The sequence below is a fragment of the Perissodus microlepis genome, chromosome 13 (genome assembly GCF_051167445.1).
Source record: "Perissodus microlepis isolate ML-2025 ecotype Zambia chromosome 13, ASM5116744v1, whole genome shotgun sequence".
NCBI lineage: Eukaryota > Metazoa > Chordata > Actinopteri > Cichliformes > Cichlidae > Perissodus > Perissodus microlepis.
Genome location: NC_140473.1, coordinates 20,797,534 through 20,815,678, shown reverse-complemented (window position 1 = coordinate 20,815,678; position 18,145 = coordinate 20,797,534). Strand labels below are relative to the sequence as shown.

The window sequence follows — 18,145 nt, the reverse complement described above, 5'->3', positions numbered from 1 at the left end:
CAGCGATGTTGGTGCATCGCACTTTGTTTGACCCATTTTTAGTTTCTTGGCCGCCCCACCTACGCTATTTCTTTGGTCTTCTGTGTGGTCTTCTGCTGCTGTGGGCCATCTGCTTCATGGTTCAATCTGCTGTCTGTTGAGAGATGCTCTTCTGCACACCTTGGATGTAATAACGGTTATTTGAATTACAGTTGCTTTACTATCAGCTTGAAGCAGTCTAGCAATTGCCCTCTAACCTCTGACATCAACATGGCACATTCACCCACAGTACTCCTGCTTACGGGATATTTTCTCTTTTTCAGATCAGTCTCTGTAAACACTAGAAGCATCAGCTGTTTCTGAAACATTCAGAACAGCCGGTCATTTAAAGCCACTTACATGACCTTTGTCTCCATTCTGATACCTGGTTTGAACTTCAGCAGGTCATCTTGATTATGTCTACATGCCTAAATGCATTGAGTTGCTGCCATGAGACTCCGTGTAGAATGTTATAGACCTGTCAGCCTCAAACATTGCCGTCATGGTTGTGCAGTGTAAAGGAAGGGACCAAACAATTTTCAGACAGTAGAAGTACAGGGATCAAAAAATGTAGTCTGTTTTGACTAGAAGTTTAGATTTCACATCATCATTTCTGCTAAGTCCACAAAACTGATGTGTTTTATTTTTAATAAAACACATCTGTGCATACCTGCTCTACTTAGTGTGCTCTACTTACTGTATGAGCGTGCAAGGAGATATGTTCAGTGAGACACACTGAACATGTCTGCCTCTTCTGCACTGATTTTGTTAATCTGTGTATTAACTACGGCGTAAGCAACGTCAGGGTGAATTTGGGGATTAGATTGTATTTTTAAACATTCCTTCACACTTAAATTCCCTCGGTATAATTACTCCACTGAACCTCTGTTCTCTGAGGAGTAACCTGCCGTATGCAATATGACAACAAAGTTTTAAGCACAGATTTGACAGTCTATGATGAAAGCACTTAGCTTCCTTTCAAGGGAAAACCTTTTGCACTCCATCTCCCACTTTTCCAAGTTAATGACAGTGTCACGCTACTTCTTGCGCTTGGCAGTCTGTTACCCACCCATCATCTCTGAAGCATGTAACCTCATTATTAAGTGGACTATATGCAAGGTGTCCAGAGGCTGCATGGTTTGTAATGAATAGAGATGCTACTTAGTTTAATTTGACAGGGAGGCATTTCTTCTCAGTGGTAACATACTGTAAAGTAATATCCAAGTCTATGTTTGTCTATCTTCCTCTCACAATTCCTATCTCAAAATGAACATAAGTTACATCTATTGTTTGGAGTTTTTTCCCCATTATTATTTTCTTTATTCTCACAAATTTAACATTAATTTTAAAAAGCATTACTAAAAAGCACATTTGGTTTTTAAGCATAATTTATTTCCACAGTAAAACAACCAGCAGACATGAAAAACAAGAAGACCAAAATAAGAACGAGGCTTCAGTTTTATCTTAAACTGAGATCGGCAGCTTTGTTGGTGACATGCGAAAAACACATTACAAATATCAAAGAACCAAAACATGACAGGACTCAAACTGAAGATTAGCCAAAACACCCTCCTCAGCTTATTTGGTTCAAACTTTATTGCTGTCTCACAAGTCTTCCTAGAAAAATATGACTTTGCAAACAGAAACAAACAGGGAGAGAAGAGAGCGTAAAATAAAGCAAAATAGATTTTGTCTAAACCAAGTATTGCCCCTAATACAGTTTAATTGTCATTCAGCATTAAGAACTAATGTAATTTAAAGTGCTTCAAATTACAATTTTTTAAATGTCTGATTTTTTTTTTGATTTTTTTTTTTATAATTTGCATTTCAATAGCTGGTACCACATCCTCTTTAGATTTGAAAGCATTTTTCTAGTAGGTAATGGCAGATAGAGTAAGCATGAATTGAGGCAGAGATTTGGGAAAAGTCTCAGAGGGGGTACCGGAGGCTCCTGGGCCAGGCAGATCCACATGTACTAATGAGAGATGAAAGAACTGAAGGGTGGGGGCACGAAGATGAAAACAAATAGCCTGTAGTGACAAGAGCATAGAAAACTGGATAGGGAGTGTATGAGGTGTGGCTCCTTAAATTCAGATAAATTATCCCCAAAAAGATTGCTACAAGTACAGTTTAGCACGCCTTCTTTTTGCTCCAAACAGTATTGCACAGTATACTTGAGACAGTGCATAAGAGCTGCGAGCAGCTGATGAAGGAGAATATGTAGTGATAAATACCGTGACCTTGGATATTATGGGAATATGAACTGCTACACTGTGGCGCTTTATCTGCTTACACTGTAAACTTCTAGTTGGTGATTCAGCTGGCAAGTAACACTTGAATAGCGAATCTGCTCTAAAACATACATCAGCACATCACACCGTGTCACAAAACCACAAGTCAAGTATGACAGCATACAGCTGCTGAAGAAACACTAACCTACATCTTTCAAGATTCAAGCTTTTACTTTAAAAACGTCATCAGAGATGAGAGTGGTTGCTAAAGGAACATCTGTTCCTGATAATCATTTCAAACTCGCATTAACTTTTCAGATTCTCGTTTATTTTTGTTATTTTCTTTTTGGCCAATGAGAGCCAGAAAAAAAAAAAAACAGTTGTAATTGCCAACATCTTATTCTTTAAGGTGAAGTAGCGAATTTGTAACTCAACAGAATATTGGTCTTATTAAATATTTCTTTAAAAAGAAATGAATAAATAGAAAATGTGGTGAATGAATCAAAACAATTAGCTAAAGGTGCTAAAATGCCCCACAGCTTAAAAAAAAAGCCTTTATATGAAGCCTTGACCTGTAAATACACATTTTTTTCTCTGTGTTTGCTCTACTGAATTAGCATCCTGTTTGAAAGTCATGTTTATAAGTTGATGTGCATTTTTTTTCCTTTTGCTTGACAGATGTGTACTCAAAAAGTTGCATTCCTCTTTCATTCAGAATAATAATGCAGAAAATATATATTTTTTCCCCTCTTGTGCAATACAGCTTTATAATTTGTGCGTCCTCTCTGAAAAATAAAGCGAATCAAGTTCCTGCATTAGGACTGATCCAAGTTGTTAGAGTTTTTAGCCCTGTTTTGTTAAAGCATAGCAGGCAAGAGAGATTTGCTTGACTGCTAAACGAACAAGGACATTGATTTGGAGCTTGGGAATACAGCACAGAGAGGCATGGTACTGCCCTGTTTTCCCTGGCATGGCTTTGCGTTTGGCCTGGGCTGATGGATCTCTCTCTGTCTCCGTCTCACACACACGCACACACACACTCTTTCCTCCAAGAGCGAAACACTGGCAGCCAGAGGTGTCTGGAGATACGCACACATAAATACACACATACAAATACACACAGCAGGCAACATTGATTTCCTGTTTGGCATTACTTAGCAGTGAATGACACAGCTGAGGGGGGCGGGCTATTCTCTAGACCACAGTGCAGACAAAGATTGTATGCATTCTGTCCTTCGTGACATTTTACAGACAAGTCTGCCAGAAAGGGCTTGTGTTGATCATTAGCACCTTCACTACTTTTATAAATTGTTTTCAGCTTTTCTTTGTCTCTTGCTGGGCACCTATCTTACACTCTGGGTGTGTCTTCCTGTCCGCGTTTCCATTTTCATTATAAGAAATGGGCTTTTCTTGGCTTCACAGAGCACTGCTGACTGCTTGGCTGGCTTGGCACAATGTTGAGCCATCCAACAGGTAAACATGTATTATCAGCCACATGGATCCTCAATCACAAACAAACACAAGCCTCTCTCCATTCCCAGGGTAATCTGGAGATGGGCATCTTTTTTATGGCTACAGCAGGCAAACAGATGAGTGTTTACTTGGAGACCTCATTTTGTGAGCACTTCCAAAACAACACAGATACACTTTCATGCACTTTGTTAAAGAACTCAGAGTGCTGGCCTGTAGGTGCACTTGTGCGACTGTTGGAAAGTGTGAAATGATGTCCGCGTCTCTTCTGAGTTTCACGTCTCTTCGAGTTCTGTCAAAGTTCCTGTACATGTGCGTCTATACAACTCACGTGTGTGTCTCTCTCTCTCCCCCTCTGTCTCACTCTGTCTTTGTAGGGTGCATTATTGGACGCAGTAGACCGGACATTGCCAGAGGCGTACACCAAGCGGTCACGCGGCGTGACAGAGGAGAGAGCAGAGCTGCTGTCAGAAGGCCTTTTTAACACACTGCTGCTCTCCGTTCAGGGACATTTCGAGAGCGTTTGACTGCAAAAGGGCTTCGCAAACCAGCGATAAACACAATTCTGCAAAACTCCCACAGAAACACCACCAAAGCCCTGAAGGCTCCCCACCTGAAAATACCGCGCTAATACCTTTGATGTTCCCAAAGAGACATGCAAGAGAGTGAGAGGAGAGACGGTGGAATAGGGAAAAAAATAAAAACGACAGCAGCTCAGCGCGCACGCTTTTTCTCCAGGCAGCAGCTTCACACATCTAATGAATCCCCATTAGTTGATGTTTCCACGTGTGGGCGATTAAAGGAAAAGTTGTTTCAAGAAAGTCAGCGTGCATTTTAAGTTATTTAATTAACTCACAAAGGATGTTTTATTCAGTTTTATTCACCATTCTCAACCTGAGTTTGACTTGCGATATTTTCTTCTACCACATGTTGACGCTTTAAATTGGGCAGATCACCCTTTGTTTACTCTTTTTCAGTATGTTTTAAAAGTTCTTTGTCTTGTAGCAACGATTTTACTATCCAGATATTAACTTTGCTTTTTTTTAAACATACCATTTCCTTCTCACCATATCTCATTTTACTCTTCAGTCGTTTTCATCTAAAACTGCACAAAGTAACCCTGGAATAACAGTGTATTTTGTCTGTGTTTGCACATATAGATATGAGTGCGCTTCCACTGTCCCTGAGCACACTTAAGTGTGTGACTGCTTTATTATGCTGCTTCTTTCCACTACATTATGGAAGCTAATTCCTCACTTGCACACTGTTTCTCCTAATTATATCCCCACCACCAGCCTTTTGTTATTTTTCAGTGCCTATATTTCCATCACAGTGCATTGACACAAAAGGTCTGTGAACCCTTCTGCTACCACGTGCACGGTTTGAAAGTTCACTCAGGATGTAAGTGTAGTGAGCTGAACTGGAAGGATGTGAGCACCTACAGCGTGGAGCTGTTTTTTAAATCCATCTCTCAACACTATGTCTCTCTATCTTTAAAAAAAAAAATACATATGCGCACACTCAGACACGTTTACACACACATATTTTCATTCCAGAAGCGACAACTCCAGAGCGCTTTGACAAATTTCTTTTTTTCTGTCTCTGGCCCCATTTCACATTCACTTTCTTGCCTCTTTCCCACTTTCTTTTTTGCCTCGGTTTCCCCCCGGGCTGTCTATTACACAGCGAAGGTCAAACTCATGTCACTACTATGTTTAAAACCAAATGCACCTGTGTGTCAAAGGGCACAGTTGTGTGAGGAACAAGTGAACTTGGACTTTAAAATGTGACATTAGCCAGTGGGTATTATAAAAGAAAACAAAACTGGTAACACTAACTTCCTCATCAAAACCCTTCGATCTCACAAGTGTGGACAGTAGTGAAAATAAGGTCCGGCTACATAATACATTTTGATTAATCATGTTGAAGTGGTTAATTTAGAAACAATACCGTACAGAAGTCCCAAAAACAATGTTGCAGACACAGGCAGTGCTTGAATGTCTCATATATATTAGTAATGAGCTAGGAGGCGAAGGAGATGACTATCAATGTCAGAGTAATTTCAGTTTTAGGTTATGATGGACGGATTTCAGGTCCTCAGGGAATCTTTGGCTTTGGGAGGCATGAGTGACTCAGTGTACCCTGGTTAGGCTCCTTTAGGCTGTGCTCCTCCAGGCTGGAACTGGTGTAACTTGGATCCCTGCGAGGCTGAAGCAGTGAAGTACAAAACAGACTTTGAGCTTGCACCTGGGGTCCAGTGTTAAAGCAGGGAAGGCCTCTAGATGGAGGCGGCAGCTGCTTCGCTTGGTTAGCCAGAGGCCCTAAGGAACACCCCGGCTTCAGAGAGCCAAAGCCGCCAGTGCCCCCTGGCTTGAGTGCAGGGAGAGAAACGCGCTTGTGAAAGCGAGGAGGCTGCAGCATGCGGGGGCAAGTCGAACCAGCAGATCTAGCAGTGACAGAGTTCTGCAGTATCGCAGCGGGAGCTCTCCTCTCATGCTGTGCTGCTGATGCTGGACTGTCCCTGGCAGTTATCCCCTGTGGAGCCCCAGAACCCAGGCGGTGCAGGTTGGTGTTCGGGAGATGACTCAGCTTGTCAGGGCCTGTTGGCCCAGACGCATCTGCCACAACTGCTTTAAGAGGACGGTCAGCATCTAAATGGGTTGCTTCCTCTGATTTACTCCTTGTGAGGTCACTGCGGCCCACGGTAGGGGTTGTTTTTACTAGTTTTCCCTGTTGGAGGTACTCGTTGAGACAGGGGTTGAAAGGCCGTAGTATTTGAGGCTGTGGGGTAAAAGAAAAAGGAACAGTGTATCAATAAGTGAACACTAAGTGTGTGATAAACAGGCAGTGTTTTATTAACATGTTTCTGAAGTAGACAGTTTAAAATAAATAAATAAATACCCTCCCCAAGTATCTTTGAACCTCATGGAAAATTGCGACCCTCACAATATCACAGCCTGTTTCAATTACCAGCCACTGAACTAGTCCTACATGAAAAAGAAGAAAAGGCACAAAGGCAGCCCTGATTCAGCAGAGGAGAATAACCTTGTTGTGCGAGTCTGAAATCTACTGACGCTTTTGAATTATTTTGCAATCACTGCTGCAGTGGAGCTTCAAAATATTCAAACTGGGAGCTACAATACACGCTGCCTACGTGAGAACATGCTGAGCTGTTGAACCACACAAAATTCATACCAACCATAGTGTTGCCCTCCAATAGGGGACATCCAGTTTATGAGCACAAAACCATGCACACCTGGATGAGAGGAGCTAATTATCCCGTCCAAAAACAAAAGAGCTGCTGACACAGACTCAACGTAAACTTATTTTACTTTGACTTCACCGAATTGTTTCAAAGCAATAGTCTGTATATAAAAGATGGACATAGTCGGGGACGTCACCAGCTGGACTGATCTGTTTTTGAAGGCTTGTGCTGAGCGGTTTCGTCTTTGTCATCGTAGCTATTTGACACCACACAGAACAAGCGCAGGTTGGATCAAACGGAAGGACGCTGACATTCTACCAGCTCGTTACATTTAAAGTAAGCTTGCCCGCACCCTGCATTATCACCCTTCTGAACACTAACGGGGACTATAATTTGAAAAAACGAACATGCTCTATTAAAGGAGACTTGAAACTAGTGATTGCAACAGTCAGACATAAACTCATCAGCAAAGAGTTTACTGACATCACACAGCAAGGAAGACAAAGACCCTTTTACACCCGTAGGAATCGCCCTCTGCAGGCCATGTGAAAGAATGCAGATTTAAGTCACATCCATATATGGTGTTGTATTCAAACTCAGAAGCTAGAGCTATCTTTTATATACACAGTCTAAGCTGACAGAGCCAGTGTGCAATTAGCTTGTATTTTAAGTGTTTTATTTATCTATGTAACAAACGATGTACGCATCACCTGCTTTATTTGTTTAGATGTAGCCAGGGGAAAGCAAACGCAAACAGATTCTATATATTATTCTGCATGACTGCTTCACTAAATACACCTTTTTTTTTTTACCAAAGATGAACAGTGACATAAGATAACCTTTTTATAGCAACCACCCTGTAACCCTGTGCAGATAAGCAGCAGATTACAGGACCAGACAGTGGTTACTGTATCTATTAGAAGTCCAGCAAAAGCTGAGATCCTTGCATCAGATGCAACAAGAAAAAATCAATATTCTACTCCTGTACTTGCAGATATCTTATCCAAGTACATTTTCAAAGTAGTTCAGGACCAAACGTATATAAAAATGCTTCAAGACATTTCTAGCCTATTTAGTTTGTACTGCCAGTTTTTACAATCAGAAATCAGAAGACCAGCGTTTTGGCTCCTCTTCTTTGAGCAGTGCCTGTAGGATCCAAATCCACCTGGAACCATCAAAAGATTCTAAAAAGCCTGATCTCAGTTTCAGCAGAACATATTCACTGTGAGTTAGAAGTGAAGGGATCTCAAAGGACAGGAATATATAGCTGCACTGGTCAGGATACTGGATCTGTTTGTACCATCAGTCATTTGTATTGTAAGTGTGAGAGAGCATGTCTGAGGCCACAGCTCCATCTCCTGGTCCCCTGCCACAACACGTCCACTAGCCTGTTACAAAACCCTTCTTCACCTTTCGTTTTCAGTTTGCTCATTTAAAAAAAAAATGCTGCTTTTATACTTCGAGATTCAAAGTCTGTCATTATGAAGTCTGAATAATTTCAGCTTCTTTTGCATCTTACAATAAGCTCCGATTAGTCCACCAGTCAACCCATCAGCATCTCAATATCTCATGTATATCACGACTGAGTGTGAGACATAATCCACAAATTAGAAGTGATGTCACAAAAGTAATTATCATATGAATCAAGCATCATCTAAAAAGGTGAGTGACATTATTAACATGACCTTATTTCCATTGTGCCTCTGACTCATTCAGAGCAAAACATACTAAAACCAGATGAATACATGCATTGTACTATTTCTGACAGTGTGCTTCACATTTCATACAGACTGAAATGTTTGTAAGAACTGCAGTCATATTCTACGTCTAACTGCAAGCTTTGTAATGAGCCCATATATTTACAGCTTTCCCTAGTAGAGATATCCTGTATCATTTGGGTCATAGTCAGTAATTATTTGCATCTGCAGCTATCTGCTACAGATACTAATAATTAGCAGCAATCACTGAGCAGTTCACTGCACTGCCAAGAAAATATCACAGCTCACTAATGATAGCTATCACTTTTACACAAAATCACCAGTGGAACCAAAAAAAAAAAAAAAATCATGTTAATTTGTGACACCTGGCAGATCTCACATCCCACTACAATAAAATCATCTCCACCTACCCTCAACATGTCACGAGAAATGGTTTGTTATTAAGAAAAGCAACCTGCAAGAATGTGAAGTGAAAGGATGCAAATAATTGCCATTTAGCAGGAAGACTATGTGATTGCTGCACATAAGCAGATGGGATCGTCAATATGGTGGCACTCAATTTTAAAGCAAGATTAGACTTCATGTGTCGCTTGTGGTGGCGGATTGTGTTGAAATAAGAGCTGTGGAAAGATTGAGAGTATGTGTGAGTACTTAGATTTGCCTTGTTGCGTAGCTGCATTTGATAGGGGAGCTAGAAAGACTGTGATTACTCAGGACAGCAGTAAATACACACTCACATCCAATAACATGAGGCTATTTGAAAATCTTACTCCCTTTAAGTGAGCGCCTAATGAATGAATAAAATATAGAAAAACCAAACCACACAGAAAGATTAGCCAAAGCATGCACAATAGTTCTTATATAGTTAAATTATAGAATGGAATTAACTAAAAGACAAACAATAAAAGCAAAAGCACAAAAAAATATTGCCGTAATAAATTTGTAAAATATGACAGAAGACTCAAAAAACTGTGACAACTCTGTGACCCCAAATTTAAATCCATTAATAAACGCAGGCATAGAAAGAAGTCAAAACTGAAACCCAAACGCTAATCATGCAAACGCAGAATTACAAAGACATGCTTCTGTCATGCCATGTGTCACAAGACAACAGCCCAGCGAGCAGGAGATGGGCAGCACGTCCATTTCATGTTAAAGAGAGGATTACTGTACCACGCTGTGTCAGTGAAGTACTGCACTAGGTGCTCCACTCCTTGCATAGGCATTATGTGTGAGGAGGCAAAGGTATAGAAGAAACACTGTGAGAGATTCATTTTCAGACTTTTAACAGACAAGAGTACAGAGATGAGGAGAGACAGCGGGGTTAACGGATTAGAAGACAGGATGAAATGAGATTCGGGAGAAAGAGAAAGAGAGGGTTACCGACATCTAAAGCACATATTTATTGTGCTATTTAGAATTAGAACAAAGCCCAAGAGAAGGTTACACATTAGTTCCACAAACCAATTTAATTCATTTACTATGACCTCCTTTCATTCGCACCGCTTCTCTTTTTTCCTATTCTTAAGACCATTACTATTGGCAGGAACTCTTTGCTGCTTTGTTTACAGCCACGGCTCCCTGAGGGGGGTCAGAGCATTAGTGGTTTATCCAGTAAAATAAAAATACACTTTTTATTCATTCCAGTTTCAGTGTCTCATTGTAATATCTAAATACATCAGCCTACCAATTATATTCCAGTAGGTTTAAAAGTCATGACCACTATCCTCCTACTTTTTTTCTTCAACTGTGCATAGCCTTTTTTTTTTTCTTTTCGCCTTTGTTTGATGCTGTTTTGTTTAATTAGACCACGCAATTTACTGGTTGGAGAAAATGCACTTTGACTGAAGGCTGGGGCGTAAGGACACAGCTGTCAAAATGTGATTTTGTAATAATTTGAAACATGCCAGAAAATATACCTGTGTCACTTTTTTCCCCTCTTGATACAAAGCTAAGTCCCACTGAGGTAGATCAAAGAAACACAGCGTGGGTTCTTTTCTTTGTTTTTTTTTTCCATTTTGTGCTCTTCACACTCACATATGTGCATTTTCTGAAGTCTATTTACCCATTGTCATTCTCTTTATCTGCCTCCTCTACTTGCTAGCTTGTCAGCAGTGCATAATACAAAAGCCATGTGACAGCTACTGAGATAGGTGAGGTTGTTGTGACCAGCCTGCCCTTGTTTCTATAGTCTTCTCTTTCTCTATAGTCAAACTTTCCTGTCAAAGGCAAAGACAATGTTATGCGTGTTATTTCTTATTTCTCTTTCCTGCATATTTTTACAGCATTCCTGTAGAACAAGTACAAGAACTCGGACTCAAAATACAGGTGTCTACGGGTTTTAAAAAAAGACAATAAATGATATTATTTCTGACTGAATAGAACTAAAAAAGGAGAAAATAAGTCATACAGGGGAAGCAATGGAAGAGGATGCCAGAGGATTAATTGTAAAGGACCAAAAGTCAGACTATGTATAGTAAAACAAACAAGAAACAGCTATTTGTCCTGTTTCTAATCTTGTCCCATATTAATCTAAAAGCAGACAGACCACAAACAGCTCTGGAACATCATGAGGGGGAAAAAATCCCTTCTACTAACTGGAAACAAGACTCGGTAGATTAGAAGGCTTTAACTTGAGACGAAGTTCAACTTTACAGAGCCTATATGCTGTGTTATAGAAGGACAGAGAATAGCTGCAAAGGGTGTTAGTGACTCACTCTGTCTGCGCTGGGGCATGCTGGTACGGGTCAAGCCCTGGTGCTGTGCCTGCCACGGGGACAGCAAAGGGGTGGGCAGCACACCCTACGCAGAGAAAAACACAGAGGACAAAAGGCATGACATACCAGGTCGTCCACACACACACGCACGCACGCGTGCACAAAAACATGCTCACATAGGAAAGCAAACTCACAGGCATATACACATTGTTTAAGGATACGGATAGACCGCTTCACAAAGCACACAAAATAAACGCACACACACACAAATGCGTGCACAGTGCACACGCAGACAAACACGCTTATAAGGCACATTGAGGCGGGTGCATCACGTCAATGTTAAATCCATTATAATAAAATTGTGATGCAATGAAAACTCGGGCTTAGTGTTAGTGGAATAAACAAAATAAATCCCTTAATACTAACATTCACTCTAATCTTGAGAACTTGAGGAGCCTTTTTGTTTGAAAAACAGGAAAAAAAAATATAAGCAATGTTTATACTGAAATGTTAAATAAAATATAAATAAATTAATCTAATGTTTACACTGAATAAAACATTAAATCCAAGGCTCTGTTTATGGCATTCATGATTTATGAATCGATGTTCAGTTCAACTGAAAGGTCATCACAACCAGATAGATGGACCGCTAAGTTAAATAATGATTGGTTTTTAAGGCAGCGTGCAGGAATGAACAGTTTTATCAGTGCTGAAATCTAATAGCTTACCAACTCTTGTGGATATAATTTGTTTTCCTTATAATGTTTTGTGATGAGCAGGTCGTCAGCTGGATAGTGGGATGTGAATGGTTAAAACAGCACGACAGTTAGAAATGTCAGACTGAAACTCAGGAGGTTATTTTATTATTCATTATCCTTTTAAGCACCCCCCTACCTAGAGATTTCCAATAATCTTTGTTGTTTTTCAGCTGTGAAAACCACTCTTTTCCTCCTACTCTAAAATTGTAATACTGCTTACATAAAAACTATTAGCCACATACAGTATCTCAGCCCACCTTTGTTGCACAACTGTCACATTACATTGCCATATGAACATTTTTTGCACAAGGCTGAGAAAATACAAGCCTCATTCTATACACTGCGTTTTTCCTAAGGTTAAGCAATTCAACGTTTTCAGCCCTCAGTGGGAGACTCATGGTGAAGAGGCAGCTGTGCCATTTTGTTAAGGGGGTAGAGAGTCGAGCTATATCAAATACTACTTCTTCCTCGGTTGTAGAGAGGGCTCCTTCTTCTCTGATATAAGGGAGAGGCACAAAAATTGTCAAGTAAAAAGAACAAAGAAAGAGCGATATTGAAGACATGAAGGGAAAGGATGCAAGTTCCCAGCAGGTCCATCCCAGATTTCAGAGCCCTCCTAGTGTGACTGCTGCAGCGGGGAGCAATAAGCCTCCCTGATCTGTGCTTGTCCGTGTCCTTCCTTTAACACCAACAAGTTTTTCAGTGGGAGGTCTTCACAGAAGCTTTCTGTCGAAGCTTCATTTGGGGAGAGGAAACTTTAGACGACAAGAACAAGAGAGCGTGTTGGAGGGCTCTTGAATGATTCAGACAGTATCTGGCAGCTTTAATAGAACTCGGCAGCTTAGCCTTTTTTACATTTTCCACAGCTGTAAAAGGTCTCCAATAAAGGGCTGACAGAGCTTCACAAGAGCAGCGAGACAGAAATTGGGAAAATTATACAAGTTATTTTTTTATATATGCCATCCATCAATTTCATCATTTCTCTCCCACCAGCACATAGACTGAGTCTGGCAACACTTCCTTCTCAACTCTTTCTTTAAAAAAAACAACAATGTTATTTTCCTAAACCTCCTTGCGGCTGACCTCTCCCCCTAAATGGACCACCAGTCCTTGTGGAATAGCTTCAGCAATGCATACATAACACACTTTTGGTATAACACAAGATTAGTGGTGGAGGTATGTGTATGCTACATGTATAAACTACAGCATTTTAAGATACCAATATCATTGCAACAATAGCTTTTTAGATGTTTTAACTTGTTTTCTTAAATAATGAAAGTTCTCAAAAGTTAACAGATATTGTAATATCCCCCCAAAAATGTTAAGCCAAATGGGAGATGCTACACCTGAACTCATGTAATTTCATAATGGAAGGCCAAATTAATTCCAAACTGGGTGTGAGAGTGGACTGAGGCTTCCTCTATAGGGGAAAAAAACTTAACATTGTGATCTCTTGATGAAATAGAGCTCTACAAACACAGAAGTACAATGGGTGAAAATTTCAAATGAGAATCTGCAATGAATGTGCTCATATACTTTTCAACTGTATAAGGTAGGATTGTCCCAGAATCACTAAACAGGATTTGCTGGAAAGGTCTCACTGTGCTGAATCCAGTAATATACGATATTGGTTAGGCTAATTCAGACTTTCTGCCTGAAAAGAGAAAATATTTTTTCTTTTGGTATGGCAGTTTGAAAATACAGTAGTAGGTGCTTCACCTCCTTCAAATCTAGCAAAAGAGCTTGATTGAGCCTGACTGATATTTTTCTGGGAGTACAGAGAAATGAGGGGGGTGTACAGTAATAAACAATTTTTAAAAATGTGTTTGCATGCGTAACATTGCTATTCTCAGTGGAAATAGCCATATTAGTATTGGTGGTAGTAGTATGTTCACAAGAGACCCTCTCAGACTGAGATGCACTCTACCTCTTGTGTGCACAGTCCCCAAAGCAGATGGCGAAACTTGGGAAAGTAGGACAAGAATCTAAAAGTCGAATAAAAGTTTTTCTTTGTGATCCTACAACCTTTCTTCAAATAACAACACTATTTAGAGGATACATCTGAGCCACTAAAAACAGCCCTGCTCTGCTCAGGTCTCCTAATCCATTACACGGAGTTTCACGAAGTTGGTTACAACTAATAGTCCTGCCCTAGCCCCAATGTTTCACTTCACCGACTTTGGCAATTAAATCCTCACCTGGCAAAGATGACTCTGTCGTACAAGCTTGTATTAATGAACATGCGTGTGGAATGTGTGCCTGATGCGAGGGGGCAAACTGAGAGAATGAGGAAGGGGAAGTAACACTCGGATCTGAGTGGGGAACACCTTTGGCAGCTTAACACTAATCACTAACCCTCTTCCCCATCCTCTCCCTCTCAGTGACAACAAAATGATCTAATTACAGCTGCGGTAAGAAGTCAAGAAGAGCTGTAATGTCAAGGAAAGAATGACAGACAAAAAAATACAAAAGAAAGAAAGAAATCAATGAAGCAAATAAGAAAGATAGAAGAAAGAGCGGAAGAGATAAAAGAGACACGAAGGGAGGTGTGAGAAGAGATGAAGAAGAGGATGTTTAAGAGGCAAAGAGGGAGTGGGAGGATAGCCGTAATTATCCTCTCTGTCTGCCACTGATGAAACACTGCCTATTGTGTTGTCATTGTTTCACTGCTGTGGCTCATCTGCGTGTTTGTTTATCTGAGTTATTAACAAGGTCGGCTCCCCAGTCCTCAGTCGGCTGAACTCATTGTTCAGTCACATTGAGTGTGGCCCGCACTTGAGTACAAGAGATACATGTGGCACAACCCACTCACGCACACACAAACAAAACGCAGACAAACAGGGCATCTCTCACATACACATGACAGAAAAAAAATGCAAATATATAAACACAAGGCTGTGTAGTTTTCTATTGTACTACATCTGGAATTACTCAAATCACACTGCTCGTGTTTTATTTGCTGCAAAAGGAAGAGGCAGACAAAACATTTCTCCTGCTGAGATTGCTCTGGGAAGCTATTCACAAAGATTATTTTTCTACAGGCAACATTTAAGTAGCTCCTACTGTCACACTACACTTGCGTCATGCTGCGACAACCGTGTACAATCGTTGTCGGCATTATGTTCACCGACAGCACTATACACATTCCATAATGTAAGCCTTTCTTATCTTTTCTTTTTTCTTGAGCAAGTTTTGGCCTCAAAATTGGATTGCAAGAAGATCTAAATAAGAAGCCGTGGGAGCCGGCGGAGAATATGTTGCCACAGCCTTCGCAGAGGCTGCGAAGAAGTCGGGAAATAGGTGAAGAGGATGGGTTAAAGCAGCCTGAAAAGCAATAGCACAAGTTCTGGTCACTGACAAAATATAAGCGGAATGACTGAAGATGCTGCATGAATAATAAACGACTCACTAACAAGTAAATACACTCATGTCCAAGGGTCAAAGGACACAAGCTCACTCTTTTGTGATACTCTTAATCTAAGTTCAAAGCACACAGAGAATTTTCAGTCCATGTCCAAGCACGGACATCTAGACCTCCCAGAATCAGAGAGCACATTTTGCCCCTTGGGCTACAGATAAGGCAACTATATATCAACATTAAAGCTTTAAAAGATTATAGCTACTGGCCTTTGACATCAAAATTAATCTTGACCGAGCCGTTCAGCTTTCAAAAATACTATTGCGGGGCAAGAGGTACTCCAGTGCTTTGATACAGCACCCCTTTAAATGTCAGAGGAGAAGAAAAATCAACAAAAAAGGGCATTTTTGAGAGCAAGAGAGAAAAAAACAATAACAATGACACCATGTTTGTGTGTTTGTGTGTGTATATGTGTTAGAGGAAGAGCATTGGAGAGTGAAATAAAGACAGCCAGACATGATTAATTTGTCAGTAGGGAGGAGGGGAAAAAAAGGCAGAATAGCTAGTCTAGGAAAACCACACACATAGAAAACTGTGGGAAAAGCAAAGTACTATAAGAGGAAAACTCTTAATGAACCCAGACTTGCTAAAGGTGCTAAACCTGTCAGTGTGCTACCGAGAGCTTAGATACAAACTAAAAAGACCAAGGAAAAAAAATCTATTTCTTCCTGGTATTTGTTTACTCTGCGTTCTCTTTTATTTTTACTTCTCAAAAAAAATGAAACAAACTCAGAGCTAATCTTTAGGAGCAATTGCAAGCTCTGGAAAGTAACATGCTGCTATCTCAACAAGGCTGCAGAACAAGAGCGTAGGAAATGGTCTTCACTCTGGTGATGACACAGTAATGTAGATTAAAGCAGGAAGAGTGGAATGTGGTGGCCAGTACAGATTACTGATGAAACAAGCAAAAACAACAGAGATAAAAATCACAAGAGAAATCTGTTTTGATTTTTTTGTTTTGTTTTGAGTTTTGTTGGGTTTTTTTAATGTTTTTGAGCATTAACACACACCAGGTACTACAGGTCACAGAAAGACGCTCCCACCACGGAGACTGTTCCCATCAAGCTCTGCTAGCCCTTCTTTGATGGTTACCATAGCAACTGTTAAACCATAAGCTCCTGTGGCAAGCAGGGACCTTCTATAGTTGGTAAGCTTGCTTGTTTTGTCCTTTATTCTTCACCTGTAGTTGCTATCAGCCAAATTAAAAACATTTGTCCACTCTTAATAATCATGAGTTTGGCCATGCCATGTGTTACAGTTAAGCAGATATTAATCTTAAAATTATTTCCTTTTGTGTCACAGTGCTTATATCTGCCTCTTTGTGTGAGTGGGTGTGTGCGTGTGTCTGTGCATCACACCCTGTTAGCTGAGAGCAGGTCAATTAAGGGAGTGTTTACTAGGCACACTGCCTGTGGCACTCCCACCATTGAACCAATACTGGGCTGCCACACATCACGCTGTGCTGGCTATGATAAACACAGCGAACACATATCTATCCATCTGCCACCTGTCTATCTGTGCGCCTCTATGTCTACTTCCTTCCTCCAATAAATCTCCTTCTCCATCACTCCGACATTAAGACCAACGTCGCAAGTCCCTGTTCAGTGACATCTAGCTATTAAGAGTGGAGGACAATGTGACAAGCTTGCTGACAACCCAATAAGCTGTGCTCCACAGAGAGAGCACAGTATAGTGATTTAACCCCTCCAGCCAGCAGCTGGAAAAACGTTCTCATGCTTTTTAGATTGTTACCTGAAGCTAAAGATTTGAACGACCTCACACAAACACCTATATATTTTTTTTTCCTTTACATTATTCTTTGCATTAAATAAACTGTCAAATTATGTTTTATCAAATAGAGGTCAGCAATATGCTGTATGTATGCACTCATCATTGTATCCCAAGGTGAGGTCTGATGGTCACGACTGCACAGAAAAAAAAAATTTTTTAAATTGATGAATTGATGTTTCAGACTCACAGCATGGTTTGGTGGTCTCCAGTACGTCTGGGTGGCCTTATCATAGTGGTGCTGCATACGTTTGTCCACCTGTCTGTCGCTCTGTCTTAGTGAAGAAGGAGCCCTCTGGTGGTGGCACTGACACTTGACCTGCTGGCCTGTAGCAGACTGAGGGAAAGGCGGGAAGAAAGGAGCAAAGGAAGGAAGGACAAGAAAGGGTTTTAACTCTGGTGACTCCTTTTCAAGCCTCTGCTCTCACGCTCTTTAAAAGCTTGCCACTTTATACGCAGTCAAATAAAAGTACTCAGAGAGAAAACTGAATAGGCCTTAATGTACTGAAAGCAAGTCCCCTTTTACTACAACACCCACCGTGCACTTGGATTCAGCTCACTTCAACCTTTAAATAATAACTGGGTTGAACTTAAAAGAAAACATCTCACTAGAAAGTTAATTGAAGCTTTAAGAAAAAAAAAGATAAGGTTTTTTTTTCCACTGGGATGAATCACAAACATTTAGCATCACCAGTCAAAAACCTAACTGATGTGCTGCCACACATAACAAAAAGCTAAATATATCAGATGTAATCACTTGAATGAACAGAAAAAAGGGTTTTCAGCAAGGGTTTATTTTTAAATTGATAAATGTAATTTATT

The 18,145-nt window shown here is 40.4% G+C and overlaps 1 protein-coding gene across 7 annotated transcripts in view; it reads right to left on the bottom strand.

Moving 5' to 3' along the window:
• Positions 1 to 1,388: 1,388 nt before the first annotated feature.
• ccser2a (coiled-coil serine-rich protein 2a) overlaps positions 1,389 to 18,145 on the bottom strand; it is a 50,284-nt gene continuing 33,527 nt past the window's right edge. For 5 of the 7 annotated variants that reach the window (XM_084947919.1, XM_084947921.1, XM_084947922.1 and 2 more), the window contains 2 exons: positions 17,514 to 17,660; positions 1,389 to 6,500 (listed from right to left, as the gene is read on the bottom strand). In XM_084947919.1, coding sequence (XP_084804045.1) covers positions 5,817 to 6,500; positions 17,514 to 17,660 — 831 coding nt within the window. In that variant the 3' untranslated portion in view covers positions 1,389 to 5,816. Of the gene's footprint in view, positions 6,501 to 9,815; positions 9,856 to 11,359; positions 11,445 to 17,513; positions 17,661 to 18,145 lie in introns of all 7 variants that reach the window. The other 2 variants (XM_084947924.1, XM_084947925.1) reach the window with 2 other exon arrangements.